Source organism: Thalassophryne amazonica, chromosome 1 (genome assembly GCF_902500255.1).
Source record: "Thalassophryne amazonica chromosome 1, fThaAma1.1, whole genome shotgun sequence".
Classification (NCBI taxonomy): domain Eukaryota; kingdom Metazoa; phylum Chordata; class Actinopteri; order Batrachoidiformes; family Batrachoididae; genus Thalassophryne; species Thalassophryne amazonica.
The window spans coordinates 2,478,391-2,500,430 of NC_047103.1; the positions used below are offsets into that span (position 1 = coordinate 2,478,391).

Here is a 22,040-nt window from a genome sequence, read left to right on the forward strand (position 1 = left end):
CAGACAGTCAGAGAGGGGAACATGTCCTCACATTCATCATCCCACTGGTCAGACAGTCAGAGAGGGGAACACGTCCTCACATTCATCATCCCACTGGTCAGACAGTCAGAGAGGGGAACACCTTCCTCACATTCATCATCCCACTGGTCAGACAGTCAGAGAGGGGAACACGTCCTCACATTCATCATCCCACTGGTCAGACAGTCAGAGAGGGGAACACGTCCTCACATTCATCATCCCACTGGTCAGACAGTCAGAGAGGGGAACACTTCTCACATTCATCATCCCACTGGTCAGACAGAGTACTGGCAGTCTGTCGATCCCTAGAGCTTTCCCAGATGCCATCTGGTGCACCGCCATTGAGTAGAAGTCCCTAGCATGTCTCCGCATTTCCACTGAATCACTTGTCAGCTGTCCGTCAGGAAGGCGAAGACAGGTCATCACCTTCTGATGAGAGGTCCTCTTCTCCAGACTGAAGAAGAAGGAACTGGGCGCATCTATGTTTCTTTTTCATTTATTTGTTTATTTGACAGGGACAATGCAGTCAACATAGATCGAGCAATATCTGCAACTGATGCGATGCACAAACAGTTTATAGCTTCAACTAATTAACAACTCTTGTCCCTGGTTGAACTGTATTTCTGTGGGTTAACACACTCACTCCTCCATTCAATCCTTCCATGACCCACTTTTTTACTCACAATGTTATATATCTACACATGGGGGAAACATTGGTGACTTTTAAGCCAAAACTTGAGCCTGGAGGTGAACATCCTAAACTCAGATATATTTTTGAGTTTGTGCAGCAATGAGTTCCACAACGTTATGCTTTTTAAAGAAAAGGCAGACTGACCAGATGGAAGTCCTACGCTGTGGGATGTTACAATTCTTGTTTATAGAACATCTAGTGACTCTACCTCCGCTTGGTCTCTGAACAAATGTCCTTGATGTTCACAAAGCGAGCCCTCACCATCGCACATTCACCCTCTCCTGTAACAGGGCACCCAGCTCCCCCTCTTCTCCTGCAACAGACCACGCTGGTTGGGAGTGCCCGCTGTATGTAGGCTGGCCTAAATGTCCATAATGTCCCTCTCGATTGTTGCCATGGCTACCTTAACCCCAGCTGTAAAATAGGAAGTGTCCTGAGTTTTGCCGGCCTCCCACCACTGACTCACTGTCCCAAATGTCCCCTTCCTTCCCCTCCAGAAACCCCAAAAAGACTCAAATAATCATAAAATGCCCTGTCGTTCAAAGTTTTGTGTTGAATTTCCAGTAAGTGTTGAACCTCTGAGTGTGTGAGTGGAATTTTTCTGTGGTGATGAGATGATGATTTGAAAAACCAACTGGCTGAATGAAACTCCTGCGCAATCTGTTCCTGAATGAGTATGAAATATAAATCCGGTCAAGCCTGGATGCAGACACCACCCCATCTGAAACCCAAACCCATATGTACTGTCTGTCCTGTGGGTGTGTGACCCTCCAGGGAACAACTCCACATGTAGAGAGGCTGCCTTGGTCAGGGGCAGAGAAAGGAGCAGACCCTAAATAAGGAGCGGGCCCTAAATAAGGAGCAGACCCTAAATATCTCTACTGGTGGTTGGCTCTCACTGCGGTATTGTATCACTTCCTGTTCCGGAGCACAGCGGTGTTTTGCTGTATCTGTTAGCTGTTTAATCTGCGCAGTTAGATTGATCTAGTTAACTAGATAACGATTTGTTTCACAGTGTAATCTTCACGTGCCTTAACTAAAGCACTCCCTCTGCTGAATCACCTCTAAATTATTTACACATTATTCACTTTGTATGTTTTTAGGAATCCGCTAGCTTAGCGCAGCTACTAGCTCTTAGCCGGTTTAGCATGGCGGCTTCTCCTGTCTCCCCCGCACTTTTCTGCTCTGGGTGTGAAATCTTTAGTTATTCCTCCGCCTCCTTTAGCAGTAATGGTACTTGTAATAAGTGTAGCTTATTCGTAGCTTTGGAGGCCAGGCTGGGCGAATTGGAGACTCAGCTCCGCACCGTGGAAAATTCTACAGCTAGCCAGGCCCCTGTAGTCGGTGCGGACCAAGGTAGCTTAGCCGCCGTTAGTTCCCCTCCAGCAGATCCCGAGCAGCCGGGAAAGCAGGCCGACTGGGTGACTGTGAGGAGGAAGCGTAGTTCTAAACAGAAGCCCTGTGTACACCCGGTTACGCCAATCGGAGGTCACTAAAATTAACATTGAATCGGTGTGTAACTTTGCAAAAACAATGTCGGACTCTGTAGTTTTCTCTGGGCCCCTCCCCAATCGGACCGGGAGTGACATGTTTAGCCGCATGTTCTCCTTGAATTGCTGGCTGTCTGAGTGGTATCCAAAAAATGAGGTGGGCTTCATAGATAATTGGCAAAGCTTCTGGGGAAAACCTGGTCTTGTTAGGCGAGACGGCATCCATCCCACTTTGGATGGAGCAGCTCTCATTTCTAGAAATCTGGCCAATTTTATTAAATCCTCCAAACCGTGACTACCCAGGGTTGGGACCAGGAAGCAGAGTTGTAGTCTTACACACCTCTCTGCAGCTTCTCTCCCCCTGCCATCCCCTCATTACCCCATCCCCATAGAGACGGTGCCTGCTCCCAGACCACCAATAACCAGCAAAAATCTATTTAAGCATAAAAATTCAAAAATAAAAAATAATATAGCACCTTCAACTGCACCACAGACTAAAACAGTTAAATGTGGTCTATTAAACATTAGGTCTCTCTCTTCTAAGTCCCTGTTAGTAAATGATATAATAATTGATCAACATATTGATTTATTCTGCCTTACAGAAACCTGGTTACAGCAGGATGAATATGTTAGTTTAAATGAGTCAACACCCCCGAGTCACACTAACTGTCAGAACTCTCGTAGCACGGGCCGAGGCAGAGGATTAGCAGCAATCTTCCGCTCCAGCTTATTAATTAATCAAAAACCCAGACAGAGCTTTAATTCATTTGAAAGCTTGACTCTTAGTCTTGTCCATCCAAATTGGAAGTCCCAAAAAAACAGTTTTATTTGTTGTTATCTATCGTCCACCTGGTCGTTACTGTGAGTTTATCTGTGAATTTTTGGACCTTTTGTCTGACTTAGTGCTTAGCTCAGATAAGATAATTATAATGGGCGATTTTAACATCCACACAGATGCTGAGAATGACAGCCTCAACACTGCATTTAATCTATTATTAGACTCAATTGGCTTTGCTCAAAATGTAAATGAGTCCACCCACCACTTTAATCATACTTTAGATCTTGTTCTGACTTATGGTATGGAAATTGAAGACTTAACAGTATTCCCTGAAAACCCCCTTCTGTCTGAACATTTCTTAATAACATTTACATTTACTCTGATGGACTAGCGCTGTAACTAGGTTTAAGGATATGATTCCTTCTTTATGTTCTCCAGTGCCATATACCAACACAGGGCAGAGTAGCTACCTAAACTCTGTGAGTGAGATAGATTATCTCGTCAATAGTTTTACATCCTCATTGAGGACAACTTTGGATGCTGTAGCTCCTCTGAAAAAGAGAGCCTTAAATCAGAAATGCCTGACTCCGTGGTATATCTCACAAACTCGCAGCTTAAAGCAGATAACCCGTAAGTTGGAGAGGAAATGGCGTCTCACTAATTTAGAAGATCTTCACTTAGCCTGGAAAAAGAGTCTGTTGCTCTATAAAAAAGCCCTCCATAAAGCTAGGACATCTTACCACTCATCACTTATTGAAGAAAATAAGAACAACCCCAGGTTTCTTTTCAGCACTGTAGCCAGGCTGACAAAGAGTCAGAGCTCTATTGAGCTGAGTATTCCTTTAACTTTAACTAGTAATGACTTCATGACTTTCTTTGCTAATAAAATTTTAACTATTAGAGAAAAAATTACTCATAACTATCCCAAAGACATATCGTTATCTTTGGCTGCTTTCAGTGATGCCGGTATTTGGTTAGACTCTTTCTCTCCGATTGTTCTGTCTGAGTTATTTTCATTAGTTACTTCCTCCAAACCATCAACATGTCTATTAGACCCCATTCCTACCAGGCTGCTCAAGGAAGCCCTACCATTAATTAATGCTTCGATCTTAAATATGATCAATCTATCTTTATTAGTTGGCTATGTACCACAGGCTTTTAAGGTGGCAGTAATTAAACCATTACTTAAAAAGCCATCACTTGACCCAGCTATCTTAGTTAATTATAGGCCAATCTCCAACCTTCCTTTTCTCTCAAAAATTCTTGAAAGGGTAGTTGTAAAACAGCTAACTGATCATCTGCAGAGGAATGGTCTATTTGAAGAGTTTCAGTCAGGTTTTAGAATTCATCATAGTACAGAAACAGCATTAGTGAAGGTTACAAATGATCTTCTTTTGGCCCCAGACAGTGGACTCATCTCTGTGCTTGTTCTGTTAGACCTCAGTGCTGCTTTTGATACTGTTGACCATAAAATTTTATTACAGAGATTAGAGCATGCCATAGGTATTAAAGGCACTGCACTGCGGTGGTTTGAATCATATTTATCTAATAGATTACAATTTGTTCATGTAAATGGGGAATCTTCTTCACAGACTAAGGTTGATTATGGAGTTCCACAAGGTTCTGAGCTAGGACCAAATTTATTCACTTTATACATGCATACATACATAAGGAGCAGACCCTAAATAAGGATCGAAACCTAAATAAGAAGCAGACCCTAAATAAGGATCGAACTCTAAATAAGGAGCAGACCCTAAATAAGGAGCAGACCCTAAATAAGGAGCAGACCCTAAATAAGGAGCAGACCCTAAATAAGGATCGAAACCTAAATAAGGAGCAGACCCTAAATAAGGAGCAGACCCTAAATAAGGATCGAACCCTAAATAAGGAGCAGACCCTAAATAAGGATTGAACACTAAATAAGGAGCAGACCCTAAATAAGGAGCGGACCCTAAATAAGGAGCGGGCCATAAATAAGGAGCAGACCATAAATAAGGAGCGGACCCTAAATAACGAGGTTTATGATTGTGGGAGGAAACACACACAGACACGGGGAGAACATGGAAACACCATACAGAAAGGCCGGGAATCGATCCCTTGATGACCTTGCTGTTGACAGGCGGGATGCTCAGGAATGGTAGGACACAAATGCACGGCTCCAGCAGACAGCTCTGATGTTTATTAATCTTTACTGAAAGAGTAAGCAGTGGTCGGTACACAAGTAGGCAGTCCAACAAAAGCAGCAGTACAGAAATCATCAGGCAAAGTTGCGTGTTCAAAGCAACAGGTAGGAGGTCAGGTACACACTATGAGGCAGGCAGGAACAAGAACACAGGTACAGAGCTGGAATGCAGGCACAAGGCACGACAAACACAAGCAGAGAACAAAACCACCCAGTGAGCTCATAAAACCCCAGGTGGCAATCAGCATATCAGGAACAGGTGCACATGGAAAGCACCAGAAGCAGGGCGTGACCAGAGAGAGAAAGAGAAACACCCATCACCAAGAACCATGAGAGAGATAAGAGAAACAGAGACAGACAGACCCAAGCAGAAAAATCCCAACAAGAGAATAAACAAACCCAAACCCCGATAACACAAAAGTAACAAAACTCAAGCTCTGACAGCTGTGAGGCACCAGTGCAAACTACTAAGCCACCGTGCCGCCTACGATGGTTTAGTGAGTGAGAGAGCGAGAGAGAGAGAGAGAGAGAGATATTCTTACAGGTTGTATCATGTTTCTTTTCTGTCGTTGTGGTGACGTCTGATCGGTCTGGTCGGTAGTTATCTTGTTATTCTGGGTTCAACTGCCTGATCATTTCTTTGAAACCTTGAAGGCCAACCATGGACAGGGGTCAGGGGTCTCATGTCAGTCACCAACATGTTCCAGTTTACTTCAGTCAGGATATTTGCTTGTCAAGTTGTGTGTGTTATTGTCTTTGTAACTTAGTCATCCAGTGAAGCGGAACCTTTAGCACCATAACGTAGTGTTACAAAACATTAACATTATCACATTTTCTGTTCAAACATGACATTGCTGTTATGATGTTACAGTGAACACATAACATGTAATACCGCGTTCACACCGGGCGCGACGCGAGTGACAGTAGCGACAGGTTGCCTTGTAATCCCTATGGAAGGACGAGTTTTGGCGCCAAGTCACGCAGTGCGGCCTGATGGACATGAATGTAGCGATGTGAGTGAAGCGATTTTGAGCGATTGGCGCGTTTGTGGCACAATATTGAGTCACGTCACGTTGCCCTCCTCCCCAAGTTGAAAAAGCTGAACTTTTTCATCTTGTCATGCCGCGATGACCAATCGGGGACTGGATATGTAGTGACGTGGAGATGTCTGGAGTTTGACTGAGTTGGATGTGGACATGTCCTGTCTCTGGTAGCAGCCTGTTAGCAGGACTTATGTCCCTTTTGTCCTTTATTTCACAATTATGGCAGAGTGTTTGGAGCGAGAAGCAGCCCCGCACCGCAGCAGGGGGAGCGGAGTTTTTTTTTTTTTTTTTGCGCACGCGAGTGAATCGTCCGTGAAGATTGTTTTATTAATTAACTACACAGATGTAGAATAAAGCAAATGTTGACTGGTTTCTAAACACAATTATGACAGAGTTTTTTGGGGAAGAGTGAGGAGCGGCCCCAGAGCAAGCAGTGGAGGATTTTTTCTGTTTGTACGTGCGCGCGCGAGCGAATCGTCCCTGAAGATCATTTTATTAATTAACTACACAGATGCATAATAAAACAAATGGTGACTGGTTTCTAAACACAATTATGACAGAGTTTTTTGGGGAAGAGTGAGGAGCGGCCCCAGAGCAAGCAGTGAAGGATTTTTTCTGTTTGTACGTGCGCGCGCGAGCGAATCGTCCCTGAAGATCATTTTATTAATTAACTACACAGATGTATAATAAAACAAATGGTGACTGGTTTCTAAACACAATTATGACAGAGTTTTTTGGGGAAGAGCGAGCAGCAGCCCCAGAGCAAGCAACTGTTTTTTTTTTTTTTAATTGTTTACATGTGCGCGCGTGAACGGGACAGGAGGTCCTCAAACTGGGTCCTGCAGAGGTGGAAGGACCGCTGAAAGCGGCCGTCATCCAGAACGCAGCTCCTGCAGCAAATAATGATACTCCCCGAATTAGGAGCTTTCCACAACAACTTGCTCCGTGTGATCAAGGTCCGTCATGTTAACTTGACTGACAACCGGAGCCAGCGAGCGGAATGGAAGCTCCTCCTATTTGATGATGCACTGGGGTGAATTTTCGCAGCAAAAGCAGAGCGACACACCGGGCGAAGGAGGCGCGTCCATCGCCATGCGACCGAAGCGAATTTGTGGCGTCTGGTCGCGCCCGGTGTGAAGGCGGCTTAATGTTATAACAACCGGTGTCACAGACCAAACAGTCCGCCCCTAAAAATCAGTCCGCCTTTTGCATGTGCAAAAGTCTCTTCACCCAAAGAAATCAAATGGATTATTGGGATTATTTACCATCAGATAATAAAGGTAAAACCTCTTAAATCATTTTAAAGTCAATTTGAAGCAGAAACGAGGTGAAATTCTGTGACGCTTTGAAATGTCCAACAAGCAGTGAACACATCAGCTAGCAGCTTGTTTAGCCGCGGTCAGAGAGAACATAGAGAGAGCTGACTTCCTATATGCTGCATTGTAATTGGCTGAGCACCGGCCGCCATTTTGAATGTACGTAACTGGGTGTTGCTATAGACGCACAATGGCAGTCTTTGTGTCACTCTAGAGTCATATTAGAGACAAAGGTTTCTGTTTATGTGCATTTTTCGTGACCATGGATCATAACTATCATACCAACAACATCAGAAAAACATCAAGAGCTAAAGGAACTGAGTGTTCAGCTATCAGTTGCACCAAGTACACTAAAACAAAGAAGGAAGTGGCATTCTACTCCTTTCCAAAGGGTATCGTTAAGAAATGATTCGATCCACTGACATCAATAACCTTGTTGCTTAACGATTCCCTTATCGGTCCTTCAGAGTGGCCGTTGTTTTTGGGGGTGTTTGTCAGGAAAATGATCATTTCTCTCCATCTTTTCTGCAGTGCAGCTTTGCTTTGAACCTTGAACCAATCGAAGCAGTGATTCGCAGATCAAAGCAGTGGTTTGATCTAATCCTTCGTTGGTTCATTGTTTTATTTCACTTTATCTTAATTTTTTCCTCGCTAACACCCTAAAGAGCATATGTCTGTGAGTAATATTTACATTTTTTATGTTAAACCAACCTGTTATGGTCTTCTGAAACAGTTGATAGATGTATTTTATAACTTAAAAATGAGACCGATGCTAACACGTTAGCATGTCTATGGCATTTTCAATGTTAAAGTTAGCATTAAGCTGTTGCAGCTGTCAGCACATTTGTGTGCATTTGTTTTCTGTATAATAATTCATGGCTCAGCGTTTGTTGTCGTAAAAGAGTCAAATGTATTACACATTGTAATATTTTTTATTTTTGTTTATATATTATTATTAATAATAATAATAATAATAATAGCAACAACAACAATAATAGTAATAATAACTAACTAATAATGCTACAATACAATTTTAGAGAAAGTGACAAAAAGAACCTGATTAAAAAACACAACAGAAAATATAAAACTAAATATAAAATATAAAACTAAAAATATAAAGGATCAGGCTGCCTAGGTTATAATATACTTATAGCACCTTATTTTCCACTCTGTACACTCAGCAATCATAACAGCTGTTTAAATAAACATTTGTAATAGTAGTTCCTTGTGTTCTAAAGTCAAATAGTGCACTACAGAAGCTTGTAGTACACTCAAGAGAAGTTTTGTTTCCAAAGCGTCACTCCACTGCAGCAGCCAAGTTGCCCCAGTTACACACAATCAAAATGGCGTCCAGATTACATCATTTTGTGGGAGTCGGCCGTCTCTATGTTCTCTCTGGCCGTGGTGCTCTGATTGCTTCCTCCGCCATTTATGATGAAATAATGCTGAATTTATGTGGAAATGATTGTTGTACAAAAGCTTCAGATATGTGTAACTGAGGCAGATGATGACTGGAGGCAGTTTGAAGCAGAAATGAGGTGATAATCAGTGAACCGCGTCATCAGGGGGACCGATTTCTAGGGAGACCGTTTGATCTGCGACAGCAGCATTGTTAATGGTGACGTTTACAGCTATCAATATAAGTAAGTAGTTCACTAAAGACATTAATCTCATTCGCTAACTAGCCAATTAGCATACTGAGACAACTGTCCCTCTTCGTCAGAATCGGCCACAGCGTGTTTCCTTCTCACATGTTCCTGCATCGCCGTTGTTCTGCAGTGGAAGGCGAGTTCAGCCTTGCAGATTTTGCTTTGCATGTTTTTCATTTTGGTTAAATTGCTCCTGAACGTTTGAGCTTCGTTGCCGGCGACATCACGGCTGATTCGGATTACCATGATTGAGCATGTGTGTCAAGGACAGAAAGGCAGCGGAAGGTACGGCGGCAGCTTGGAGAGAAAAACAAAGTTTAAAAAAATAAACGAGGACGTTGATTATTAAATTACTTGCAAATGTCATTTCTCCCGGCCCTTTCTGTAATTTACTGCCCCTCCCAAGAAACAAACCATTATTTTCCTCATTTTGAGTTGATTAAAGGTCACATTAGAAACCAGGTCTGGGACCCTCACAGACAGTGTCCATCTTGTGAAAGGCCCCTAAAATGAGTCATACAACACTTTTTATACCATGTGGACGTCACAGTGGGTGTGGTTTAGTCTCACATTTCTAATGTTACTGGCTCTCACCAACAGAGGGAGCCCTCCCTGTATCTGACACTTGCACAAATGATGGAAGTGAAACTTAACTCTTATTTAAACTTAAACCAGGTTTCAAAACCTCCAGACACAAAGGCAAACAATAACGAACATAAAATAAGGAATTAGCACAGATATTATGTAACACAAACAATTTTGATAGTCAACATAATCGTGACTAGTCGACTAATCGTGGCAGCCCTAGTGAGGACATGGACCTGTGGACAGCCTTATCATGTGAAGCTTGTCATTGAGTTTTGCCCATTTTTGCTGATCGGTTTTGGTGGACTTTGGTCGGCTCCTGCATTGAGAACCTGCCACTGTTTGGTCTGAGGACAGATGCTGGACTTTAGACCCTGGTTTTTGACGGGAAGGCGTGCGGTCACATTCTGCTGCCTCACGTACGTGGGCACACTCAGGAGTGCAGTCACATGTGCGTTTTAAAGAACATGGGCGCTGTGCGAGACACTGGGGGCTGCGTGACGCCCGGTGGACACGGCGCTGTCCGTCTCCATCAGACCAAAGTCTGCCTTTTTTAACAATCGTCACTAAAACATATTTCTGTTTTAGTGCTTCAGAGGGAAGAAGGACACATGAGTTCGTCCACAGAGGAGGTGCTGGACCCCATCAATAAGACACACCTCCTGCAGGACGCTGTGTCCATGGTGGACATCCTCAGAGCTGTCAATTTATCTGCTGCCACTGCATCAGCCAATCAGGAGCTCAGGTCTCTTTACAGACTTTCAGCATTTTAATACATTTTAATTACAGTTTGACTAATTCTTTGTCTGTCTGTCTTTCACTCTGTCTCTCTCTCTCTGTCTGTCTGTCCGTCTCTGTCTGTCTCTCTTTGTCTGTCTGTCTCTCTTTGTCTGTCTGTCTGTCCGTCTCTGTCTGTCTCTCTCTGTCTCTCTGTCTGTCCGTCCGTCTCTGTCTGTCTCTCTTTGTCTGTCTGTCTGTCCATCTCTGTCTGTCTCTCTCTGTCTCTCTCTCTGTCTCGCTGTCTGTCCGTCCATCTCTGTCTGTCTCTCTTTGTCTGTCTGTCTCTCTTTGTCTGTCTGTCTGTCCGTCTCTGTCTGTCTCTCTTTGTCTGTCTCTCTCTCTCTCTGTCTGTCTCGCTTTGTCAATGTCTCTCTCTCTGCAGATTTGCTCAGTCTGTCCTGTGTTCTGTGCAGTTGGACTTCTCGTCCATCTGGGCAGCAGTCAGGAACAGGCTCCTCCCTCTGTCTGGCTCCCTGGCTGCTCATGTGACCATGCTGCAGCACGCACACACACACTTGAGAGAAGCTGCACACACAAACACAGAAATGCACAGTCTGCTGGACGCCACACACACTGTGTTCCACTGTTACCAGGTAATGTGCACGGACCTCCAGCAGGGGGCACTAAAAATCACAGTGTGTAGGGTGTGTGTGCATAGAATCAGAAATGTGAATCACAAATCAAAGTCCCACCAAAGCTGGAGGTGTGTGTGTGTGTGTGCGTGTGTGTGTGTGTGTGTGAGTGTGTGTGTGTGTGTCCGTGTATATCTGTGTGTGTGTGTGTGTGTCCGTGTGTGTGAGTGTCCGTGTATATCTGTGTGTGTGTGTGTGTGTGTGTGTGTGTGTGTCCGTGTGTGTGAGTGTCCGTGTATGTGTGTGTGTGTGTGTGTGTGTGTGTGTGTGTGTGTGTGTGTGTGTGTGTCCCCGTGTATGTCTGTGTGTGTGTGTGTGTGTGTGTGTGTGTGTCCCCGTGTATGTCTGTGTGTGTGTGTGTGTGTGTGTGTGTGTGTGTCCGTGTATGTCTGTGTGTGTGTGAGTGTGTGAGTGTCCGTGTATGTCTGTGTGTGTGTGTGTGTGTCCGTGTGTGAGTGTTTGTGAGTGTCTGTGTGTGTGTTTCTGAATGTACGTATGGGTGTGTGTGTGTGGGTGATTTAGTGTTCGTTTGTGTGTACGTGGGTCTGTATGTTTTTGTGTCCATGCGTGTGTCTATGTGTGTGTGAGTGTCGGTGTGTGTGTGTGAGTGTCCATATATGTCTGTGTGTGCCGTGCGTGTATGTCTGTCTGTGTGTCCCTGTCAGTCTGTGTGTGTGTCTGTCTGTGTGTCCGTGTGTGTGTGGGTGTCTGGGCTTATGTGTCCGTGTGTGTGGGGGGGGAGTTGTGTATATGTGTCCAAGTCCGTGCGTGTGTGTCCGTGTGTGTGTGGGTCTGTGTGTGTGTATGTGTGTGTGTGGGTCTGTGTGTGTGTCTGTGTGTATGCGCCCATGTGTGTCTGTGTGTGCGTCTGTCTGTGTGCCCGTGTGTGTGTGTGTGGGGGGGGGAGTTGTGTATATGTGTCCAAGTCCGTGCGTGTGTGTCCGTGTGTGTGTGGGTCTGTGTGTGTGTCCGTGTGTGTGTGGGTCTGTGTGTGTGTGTGTGTGTGTGTGTGTGTGTGTCTGTGTGTATGCGCTCATGTGTGTCTGTGTGTGCGTCTGTCTGTGTGCCCGTGTGTGTGTGTGTGGGGGGGGTCTGTGTGTGTGTAAGTGTCTGGGCGTATGTGTCCGTGTGAGTGGGGGGGGGTTTGTGTGTGTGTGTGTGTGTGTCCATGTCCGTGTGTGTGTGTCCATGTGTGTGGGGGTCTGTGTGTTTTAGTGTCCATGCATGTGTTTGTGTGTGTGTGAGTGTCCATGTGTGTGCTTGTGTGGGTCTGTATGTGTCTTTGTTTATGTGTGTGTGTGTATATGTTTGCATGTGTCTGTGTGTGTGTGTGTCTGTGTGTGTGTCTGTGTGTGTGTCCTTGTATGTCTGTGTGTGTCCGTGTGCGAGTGTCTGCCTGTGTGTCCGTGTGTGGGTCTGTGTGTGTTTGTGGGTGTCCGTGTGGGTGTCTGGGCGTCACTGTCCGTGTGTGTGTGAGTGTCCGTGTGTGTAGGTCTCTGTGTGTGTGTGTGTGTGTGTCTCTGTGTGTGTGTGTGTGGGGGGGGGGGGTGTTTTAGTGTCCATTTGTGTGTGTGTGGGTCTGTGTCTTTTAGTGGCCATGCATGTGTGTGTCCGTGTGTGTCTGTGGGGGTCTCTGTGTGTGTGTGAGTGAGTGAGTGTGTGTCTGTCTGTGTGTCCATGTCAGTCCATGTGTGTCTGTCTGTGTGTGTGTGTGTGTCTGGGTGTATGTGTGTGTGTGTGGGGGGGGGGGGGGGTGTCTGTGTGTTTTAGTGTCCATGCATGTGTTTGTGTGTGTGTGAGTGTCTGTGTGTGTGTTTGTGGGTCTGTATGTGTCTTTGTGTATGCGTGGGTCTATGTGTGTGTGTCTGTGAGTGTCCGTGTATGTCTGTGTGTCTGTGTGTGTCCGTGTGTGGATCTGTGTGTTTGTGAGTGTCCGTGTGTGTGTGTGTCCGTGTGTGGGTCTGTGTGTGTGTGAGTGAGTGAGTGTGTGTCTGTCTGTGTGTCCATGTCAGTCCATGTGTGTCTGTCTGTGTGTGTGTGTGTGTCTGTCTGTCTGTGTGTGTGAGTGTCTGGGTGTATGTGTGTGTGTGTGTGTGGGGGGGGGGGGTGTCTGTGTGTTTTAGTGTCCATGCATGTGTTTGTGTGTATGTGAGTGTCTGTGTGTGTGTTTGTGGGTCTGTATGTGTCTTTGTGTATGCGTGGGTCTATGTGTGTGTGTCTGTGAGTGTCCGTGTATGTCTGTGTGTCTGTGTGTGTCCGTGTGTGGATCTGTGTGTTTGTGAGTGTCCGTGTGTGTGTGTGTCCGTGTGTGGGTCTGTGTGTTTGTGAGTGTCTGTGTGTGTGTGTCCGTCTGTGTGTGTGGGTCTGTGTGTGTCCATGTCCGTACATGTGTGTGTGTGAGTGTTTTAGTATCCATTCGTGTGTACATGGTCTGTGTGTTTTAGGCTGAATCTCAGTTCTACCCCTTCCCCTCCGTTTTGCGCGGGCACGAGAGACGGAGGGCTACAAACCCCTTCAAACGGATTGAATCTGGATGCACACTACGTTTGAAGGGGTAGGAGGAGCTTACCGCTGTCTCCGAAAAAACAAATATGGCGCCGAAAGAGCCGCACAAATGAAGCGGCTTTCATTACAAATTACACTGTTTAGAAAGTTAGAACTTGAACAAAAACTTTACAGGCAGTTGTCTATGACAGTAACGTGTCTGCTGCTGGATGCATGTTGCGTATATTGTCGTTCTGAAGAATATCGGAACTTCGCTCGTGCGCTGAGGCGTTAAAATGCACATACACATGAACGCTACGATAAGACACTTTTATATCTCACAACGGAGAAAATCATGATAAAGCATAAGCACGTTAATTTGTATGTTCATAAATCTTTGGATAATAGCGCCCCCTGCTGTTGGATTTCAAGGTCTGTAACACGTGTGTGTATTTAGTAAACAAACAGGAGCCCTGAACACACTCGACTCCTAATAAGAAAATGAGGAGACGTTTCATCAATGGGAATAAGTTGGAAAATATCTACACACACATGTACATGTGTAACACACAACCTGACGTCCTGACAGACTGATATTATTTGTCAAGGACATTTCTACAGGAAATAGAGCTGGATGCAAAAAATGGGAGAATTTGAAAAAGAAATATCAGGTTAACAGAACTAGATGCAGCCCAGAACATACATACAGGTGCCGGTCATATAATTAGAATATCAAGAAAAAGTGGATTTATTTCAGTCATTTCATTCAAAAAGACAAACTTGTATAATGTAGACATTCATTCCACACAGACTGATATATTTCATGTGTTTATTTATTTTAATTACTAATTAAGTAAGTACTAATCAATCAATTAATGATTAATCAAACAATATTAATTATTACTATTATTGATTAATTATTATTAGCATTAATAATTCATTGCTAATTAATTAATTATTAATGCTATTAATTATTATTATAAATTACAAATTAATTAAATTATTTAACATGATTGCAATGCATCAAAGAAATCTCACTTCTTCTATTTCTTCGCATTTATGCAGAAAGGCGAGAAAATAAAAAGAGCAAACAGGCTACTGCAACAAGTTGTGTTTCGGTTGTCATGTTAACAAACAGTGAAGACGGCAGTTTGAGACGGGCAGGTTTTTTTTTCTCCTAAGGCGGAGGGGTGTCTCAATTCATAGGGCTAGAGGCAAACCCCTTCACCTTACTCCTTGTTTTAAAGGGGTAGGGCCAAGGGGAAGGGGTACAAAAGAGAATTGAGATTGGGGGTTAGTGTCCATGCGTGTGTCTGTGTTTGTGTGTGTGTGTGTGTGTGTCTGTCTGTGTTTGCGTGCTTTTCTCAGTCATGTGATGTGAGGCTTCGTTTGAGCTTCAAACCTGCCCTGAGGGACGCCGCTCTGTATGTCTATTGCAAAGCAATGATCAGTTCAAGTGCTCTTTAGACTCTTTAATCGCACTTTGAAGTTTGATTCGAAATGTTTTGCTGACTGAATTCAAACAAGAAGCCAACTGTGGACTAACTCAGCTACGAGACTTAGTTTTCCATTGATAATAATACAATAACATGCTTTTGGAGGGCGGTATGCATTTTCTGAGTCCCTCTGTTCACGCCCAGTCGCCCAAAATGACAGATATTCGCCCTCGTTACTCAGAAAATGCATACTGCACGACAACAGCATGTTATTTGCATTATTATCACTTTTTACTGAGATGCACAACACGTAACACGTACATAAAAAGTTGGCTCACTTAACTTTTGTCGTGTCAGATGGTGTGCGCGTGCGCTGCTGTCCAAATTCAGCAGTGTGTCCTTTATCAAGCTGGCTGCTGTTCATTGTCGTACTATCCATGATAAAATCATCCGGAATATCCATATTGGGACCAAAACACACTTCTCGCCTTTTCATCTTTTCCTCTGCGGACAGTTCTTGGGCTGCGCGCTATGACGTCATTTGTTTACGCACAGCGGGCGGGTATAGCCAGGTAGCGTCAACGTAAATCTACGATACCGGCCCAGCTACGCCCCAGTAAAGTGATAATAATGAGGACTTCCGGTTATGGCGACCGTGTAAAAAGCCGTGTTCTTTACTGCTCCGCTGTTGTGCTACTTTTTGCCGTTAAAAATCTTCCTTAGCTGTAAAGTACGCTCTTCAACACTCCTAACTCAACATGATGCCTCCAAAAACATCAAAAACTCCACAAGAAGTCAACGAAAAGGCAAAACAACCGAAGCTAACAGACTACACTCTCCGTGATTTGCAGAAAGCTAATGCTAACGAGAGCGTCCTCGCTCCATAGCTAATTGGGGCTACAAATGCCGAGGAGAAATCCCAGAACAGTAAGGTGGATGAAATATTAACTATCGTCACCACTATAAAATCAGATTTGGACAACATTCGTGGAGAAATAAAGGACTGTGCTAAAAGGGTCAGTGAAGTGGAAACTCGCATTTCTAACGCGGAAGATGAAGTAGAGATCGTGCGGGCTAAAACTAGCGCTCTGGAAACGAAACAGAAAGCGCTGGAAGAAAAAATACTGGACTTGGAGTCGAGGTCCAGGCGCAATAACTTGAGACTCACGTTTCTCCCAGAGGGATCTGAAAGACGAGACCCTTGTTAAGTTTTTGGAAAAGTGGCTACCGGAGATATTTGGCTGTGAAATCTACGCTACTCCCATGATCATCGAGAGAGCCCACAGGATTGGCCCGAAGCGAGACAACAACGAGGCGCCTCGTGTTTTGATCATGAAATTCCTCAACTACAGGGATAATGTTGGGAAAGTGTAATGACACAGACCCACAACAGGGGGCGTAAATGGATGGACAATGAATGAGCCGAAAATAGAACACTTTACTGTTGTGAATGTGCACAACGAAATACAGACGATTACAGAATCTCGTATGTAGTCAATCTACAAAGGTGACGTGTGGGCAGGCTCGAGGATAGAAGACGTCTGTCCCGAGAGGAGCCGAAACCCACACGATTTCCACCGCCACTGAACCCGGAGAATACTGGAGCCGCCAAGTCCCGAGTCCCCAGGTGATCACCGTCTCCAGCTGTCGGATCTGGTACTGCTGGCAGGAAGCAGAAACAATCAAGGGTGGGTGTGAGCACACACCCAGCAGACAGTCAGCAAAACAGTCTGCAGTTTCACACGAAAACCTCCACCTCTAATCCAGAAACTCGGCACGTGCAGTATTTGTGAGTACTTATCACAGTTTGGCGTGGGGAGCGAAGACCTCAGCCCTCCACGTACCACAAACCCAGCCTGCAAAAAGTACAGAAGCAAAAACTGTATGCGTATGACTCGTAAACAGCTGAGCTGATTACCTTCTTGGCTTGAAGATATCTCGGCAGGGAGGTGGAGTTGCTGCCCGGCTTTTATGAAGATGATGATGTGGTGATGAGTGACAGCTGTCAGGTGGTGGAGACTCGGCTCCGCACCGTGGAAAATTCTACAGCTAGCCAGGCCCCTATAGTCGGTGCGGACCAAGGTAGCTTAGCCGCCGTTAGTTACCCCCTGGCAGATCCCGAGCAGCCGGGAAAGCAGGCCGACTGGGTGACTGTGAGGAGGAAGCGTAGTCCTAAACAGAAGCCCCGTGTACACCGCCAACCCATTCACATTTCTAACCGTTTTTCCCCACTCGACGACACACCCGCCGAGGATCAAACTCTGGTTATTGGCGACTCTGTTTTGCGAAATGTGAAGTTAGCGACACCAGCAACCATAGTCAATTGTCTTCCGGGGGCCAGAGCAGGCGACATTGAAGGAAATTTGAAACTGCTGGCTAAGGCTAAGCGTAAATTTGGTAAGATTGTAATTCACGTCGGCAGTAATGACACCCGGTTACGCCAATCGGAGGTCACTAAAATTAACATTGAATCGGTGTGTAACTTTGCAAAAACAATGTCGGACTCTGTAGTTTTCTCTGGGCCCCTCCCCAATCAGACCGGGAGTGACATGTTTAGCCGCATGTTCTCCTTGAATTGCTGGCTGTCTGAGTGGTGTCCAAAAAATGAGGTGGGCTTCATAGATAATTGGCAAACCTGGTCTTGTTAGGAGAGACGGCATCCATCCCACTTTGGATGGAGCAGCTCTCATTTCTAGAAATCTGGCCAATTTTCTTAAATCCTCCAAACCGTGACTATCCAGGGTTGGGACCAGGAAGCAGAGTTGTAGTCTTACACACCTCTCTGCAGCTTCTCTCCCCCTGCCATCCCCTCATTACCCCATCCCCGTAGAGACGGTGCCTGCTCCCAGACCACCAATAACCAGCAAAAATCTATTTAAGCATAAAAATTCAAAAAGAAAAAAATAATATAGCACCTTCAACTGCACCACAGACTAAAACAGTTAAATGTGGTCTATTAAACATTAGGTCTCTCTCTTCTAAGTCCCTGTTGGTAAATGATATAATAATTGATCAACATATTGATTTATTCTGCCTTACAGAAACCTGGTTACAGCAGGATGAATATGTTAGTTTAAATGAGTCAATACCCCCGAGTCACACTAACTGTCAGAATGCTCGTAGCACGGGCCGAGGTGGAGGATTAGCAGCAATCTTCCATTCCAGCTTATTAATTAATCAAAAACCCAGACAGAGCTTTCATTCATTTGAAAGCTTGACTCTTAGTCTTGTCCATCCAAATTGGAAGTCCCAAAAACCAGTTTTATTTGTTATTATCTATCGTCCACCTGGTCGTTACTGTGAGTTTCTCTGTGAATTTTCAGACCTTTTGTCTGACTTAGTGCTTAGCTCAGATAAGATAATTATAGTGGGCGATTTTAACATCCACACAGATGCTGAGAATGACAGCCTCAACACTGCATTTAATCTATTATTAGACTCTATTGGCTTTGCTCAAAAAGTAAATGAGTCCACCCACCACTTTAATCATATCTTAGATCTTGTTCTGACTTATGGTATGGAAATAGAAGACTTAACAGTATTCCCTGAAAACTCCCTTCTGTCTGATCATTTCTTAATAACATTTACATTTACTCTGATGGACTACCCAGCAGTGGGGAATAAGTTTCATTACACTAGAAGTCTTTCAGAAAGCGCTGTAACTAGGTTTAAGGATATGATTCCTTCTTTATGTTCTCTAATGCCATATACCAACACAGTGCAGAGTAGCTACCTAAACTCTGTAAGGGAGATAGAGTATCTCGTCAATAGTTTTACATCCTCATTGAAGACAACTTTGGATGCTGTAGCTCCTCTAAAAAAGAGAGCTTTAAATCAGAAGTGCCTGACTCCGTGGTATAACTCACAAACTCGTAGCTTAAAGCAGATAACCCGTAAGTTGGAGAGGAAATGGCGTCTCACTAATTTAGAAGATCTTCACTTAGCCTGGAAAAAGAGTCTGTTGCTCTATAAAAAAGCCCTCCATAAAGCTAGGACATCTTTCTACTCATCACTAATTGAAGAAAATAAGAACAACCCCAGGTTTCTTTTCAGCACTGTAGCCAGGCTGACAAAGAGTCAGAGCTCTATTGAGCTGAGTATTCCATTAACTTTAACTAGTAATGACTTCATGACTTTCTTTGCTAACAAAATTTTAACTATTAGAGAAAAAATTACTCATAACCATCCCAAAGACGTATCGTTATCTTTGGCTGCTTTCAGTGATGCCGGTATTTGGTTAGACTCTTTCTCTCCGATTGTTCTGTCTGAGTTATTTTCATTAGTTACTTCATCCAAACCATCAACATGTTTATTAGACCCCATTCCTACCAGACTGCTCAAGGAAGCCCTACCATTATTTAATGCTTCGATCTTAAATATGATCAATCTATCTTTGTTAGTTGGCTATGTACCACAGGCTTTTAAGGTGGCAATAATTAAACCATTACTTAAAAAGCCATCACTTGACCCAGCTATCTTAGCTAATTATAGGCCAATCTCCAACCTTCCTTTTCTCTCAAAAATTCTTGAAAGGGTAGTTGTAAAACAGCTAACTGATCATCTGCAGAGGAATGGTCTATTTGAAGAGTTTCAGTCAGGTTTTAGAATTCATCATAGTACAGAAACAGCATTAGTGAAGGTTACAAATGATCTTCTTATGGCCTCGGACAGTGGACTCATCTCTGTGCTTGTTCTGTTAGACCTCAGTGCTGCTTTTGATACTGTTGACCATAAAATTTTATTATAGAGATTAGAGCATGCCATAGGTATTAAAGGCACTGCGCTGCGGTGGTTTGAATCATATTTGTCTAATAGATTACAATTTGTTCATGTAAATGGGGAATCTTCTTCACAGACTAAAGTTAATTATGGAGTTCCACAAGGTTCTGTGCTAGGACCAATTTTATTCACTTTATACATGCTTCCCTTAGGCAGTATTATTATACTGTATTGCTTAAATTTTCATTGTTACGCAGATGATACCCAGCTTTATCTATCCATGAAGCCAGAGGACACACACCAATTAGCTAAACTGCAGGATTGTCTTACAGACATAAAGACATGGATGACCTCTAATTTCCTGCTTTTAAACTCAGATAAAACTGAAGTTATTGTACTTGGCCCCACAAATCTTAGAAACATGGTGTCTAACCAGATCCTTACTCTGGATGGCATTACCCTGACCTCTAGTAATACTGTGAGAAATCTTGGAGTCATTTTTGATCAGGATATGTCATTCAAAGCGCATATTAAACAAATATGTAGGACTGCTTTTTTGCATTTACGCAATATCTCTAAAATCAGAAAGGTCTTGTCTCAGAGTGATGCTGAAAAACTAATTCATGCATTTATTTCCTCTAGGCTGGACTATTGTAATTCATTATTATCAGGTTGTCCTAAAAGTTCCCTGAAAAGCCTTCAGTTAATTCAAAATGCTGCAGCTAGAGTACTGACGGGGACTAGAAGGAGAGAGCATATCTCACCCATATTGGCCTCTCTTTATTGGCTTCCTGTTAATTCTAGAATAGAATTTAAAATTCTTCTTCTTACTTATAAGATTTTGAATAATCAGGTCCCATCTTATCTTAGGGACCTCATAGTACCATATCACCCCAATAGAGCACTTCGCTCTCAGACTGCAGGCTTACTTGTAGTTCCTAGGGTTTGTAAGAGTAGAATGGGAGGCAGAGCCTTCAGCTTTCAGGCTCCTCTCCTGTGGAACCAGCTCCCAATTCAGATCAGGGAGACAGACACCCTCTCTACTTTTAAGATTAGGCTTAAAACTTTCCTTTTTGCTAAAGCTTATAGTTAGGGCTGGATCAGGTGACCCTGAACCATCCCTTAGTTATGCTGCTATAGACTTAGACTGCTGGGGGGTTCCCATGATGCACTGTTTCTTTCTCTTTTTGCTCTGTATGCACCACTCTGCATTTAATCATTAGTGATTCGATCTCTGCTCCCCTCCACAGCATGTCTTTTTCCTGGTTCTCTCCCTCAGCCCCAACCAGTCCCAGCAGAAGACTGCCCCTCCCTGAGCCTGGTTCTGCTGGAGGTTTCTTCCTGTTAAAAGGGAGTTTTTCCTTCCCACTGTAGCCAAGTGCTTGCTCACAGGGGGTCGTTTTGACCGTTGGGGTTTTACATAATTATTGTATGGCCTTGCCTTACAATATAAAGCGCCTTGGGGCAACTGTTTGTTGTGATTTGGCGCTATATAAAAAAAAATTGATTGAAAAATTGATTGATTGATTAAAAAAACAACTTTGAGTTTGATATGGAACAATGGAAAATCTAAACTCCGTCTCTCTCTTCTGTACATGCCATTTGACAGTGGAGGGTTGAAATGCCCCAGTTTCCTATGGTACTACTGTGCTACACAATTGCGCTCGATTACTTTTTATTTTAATGACAATAATAACCCACACTGGGTAGAAATGGAAGGCCAAAGTTTAAAACTACCCCTGCATTCATTCTTTTACTCGGACACAACAAAACAACTATTGAAACAAATAACAAATCCCCTTCTCAAACAAATGGTGAAGGTCTGGTATGATGTCAGAAAATACTTAAAAGAGACCCAAACATTATCTCAGCTAAGTCCTATATGGGGTAATCAGCTGTTCACTCCCGGAAGAGCAGACGCCACTTTTAAAACATGGGCAACTAAGGGACTTAAAACAATTGGGAATCTCTACCCACCAAAATCGGATAATTTCATGTCTTTTGGAGAACTCAAAGTAAAGTTTGATCTTGACAACAAACACTACTTTAAATACTTGCAACTGAGAAGTTTTGTAAATAAGTATCAAATCAACCTACAAAAAATTCCACTTACACAGTTAAAAAATTTGCTATTAAAAAATAAATTAAGAAAAGGCATAATCTCAGATTTTTACATACTACTGCAATCATACTCAAATGAAAATTCAACAAGAAAATTAGTATCCTGGAATGATGAT

General features: G+C 43.7%; 1 protein-coding gene across 1 annotated transcript in view; it reads left to right on the plus strand.

Moving 5' to 3' along the window:
• The window catches only part of lama1 (laminin, alpha 1), a 309,926-nt gene that overhangs the window by 168,068 nt on the left and 119,818 nt on the right, over positions 1–22,040 (plus strand). The window contains 3 exon segments of the mRNA XM_034180072.1: positions 10,341–10,497; positions 10,915–11,125; positions 16,264–16,443. Of these exon segments, the coding sequence (XP_034035963.1) occupies positions 10,341–10,497; positions 10,915–11,125; positions 16,264–16,443 (548 nt within the window).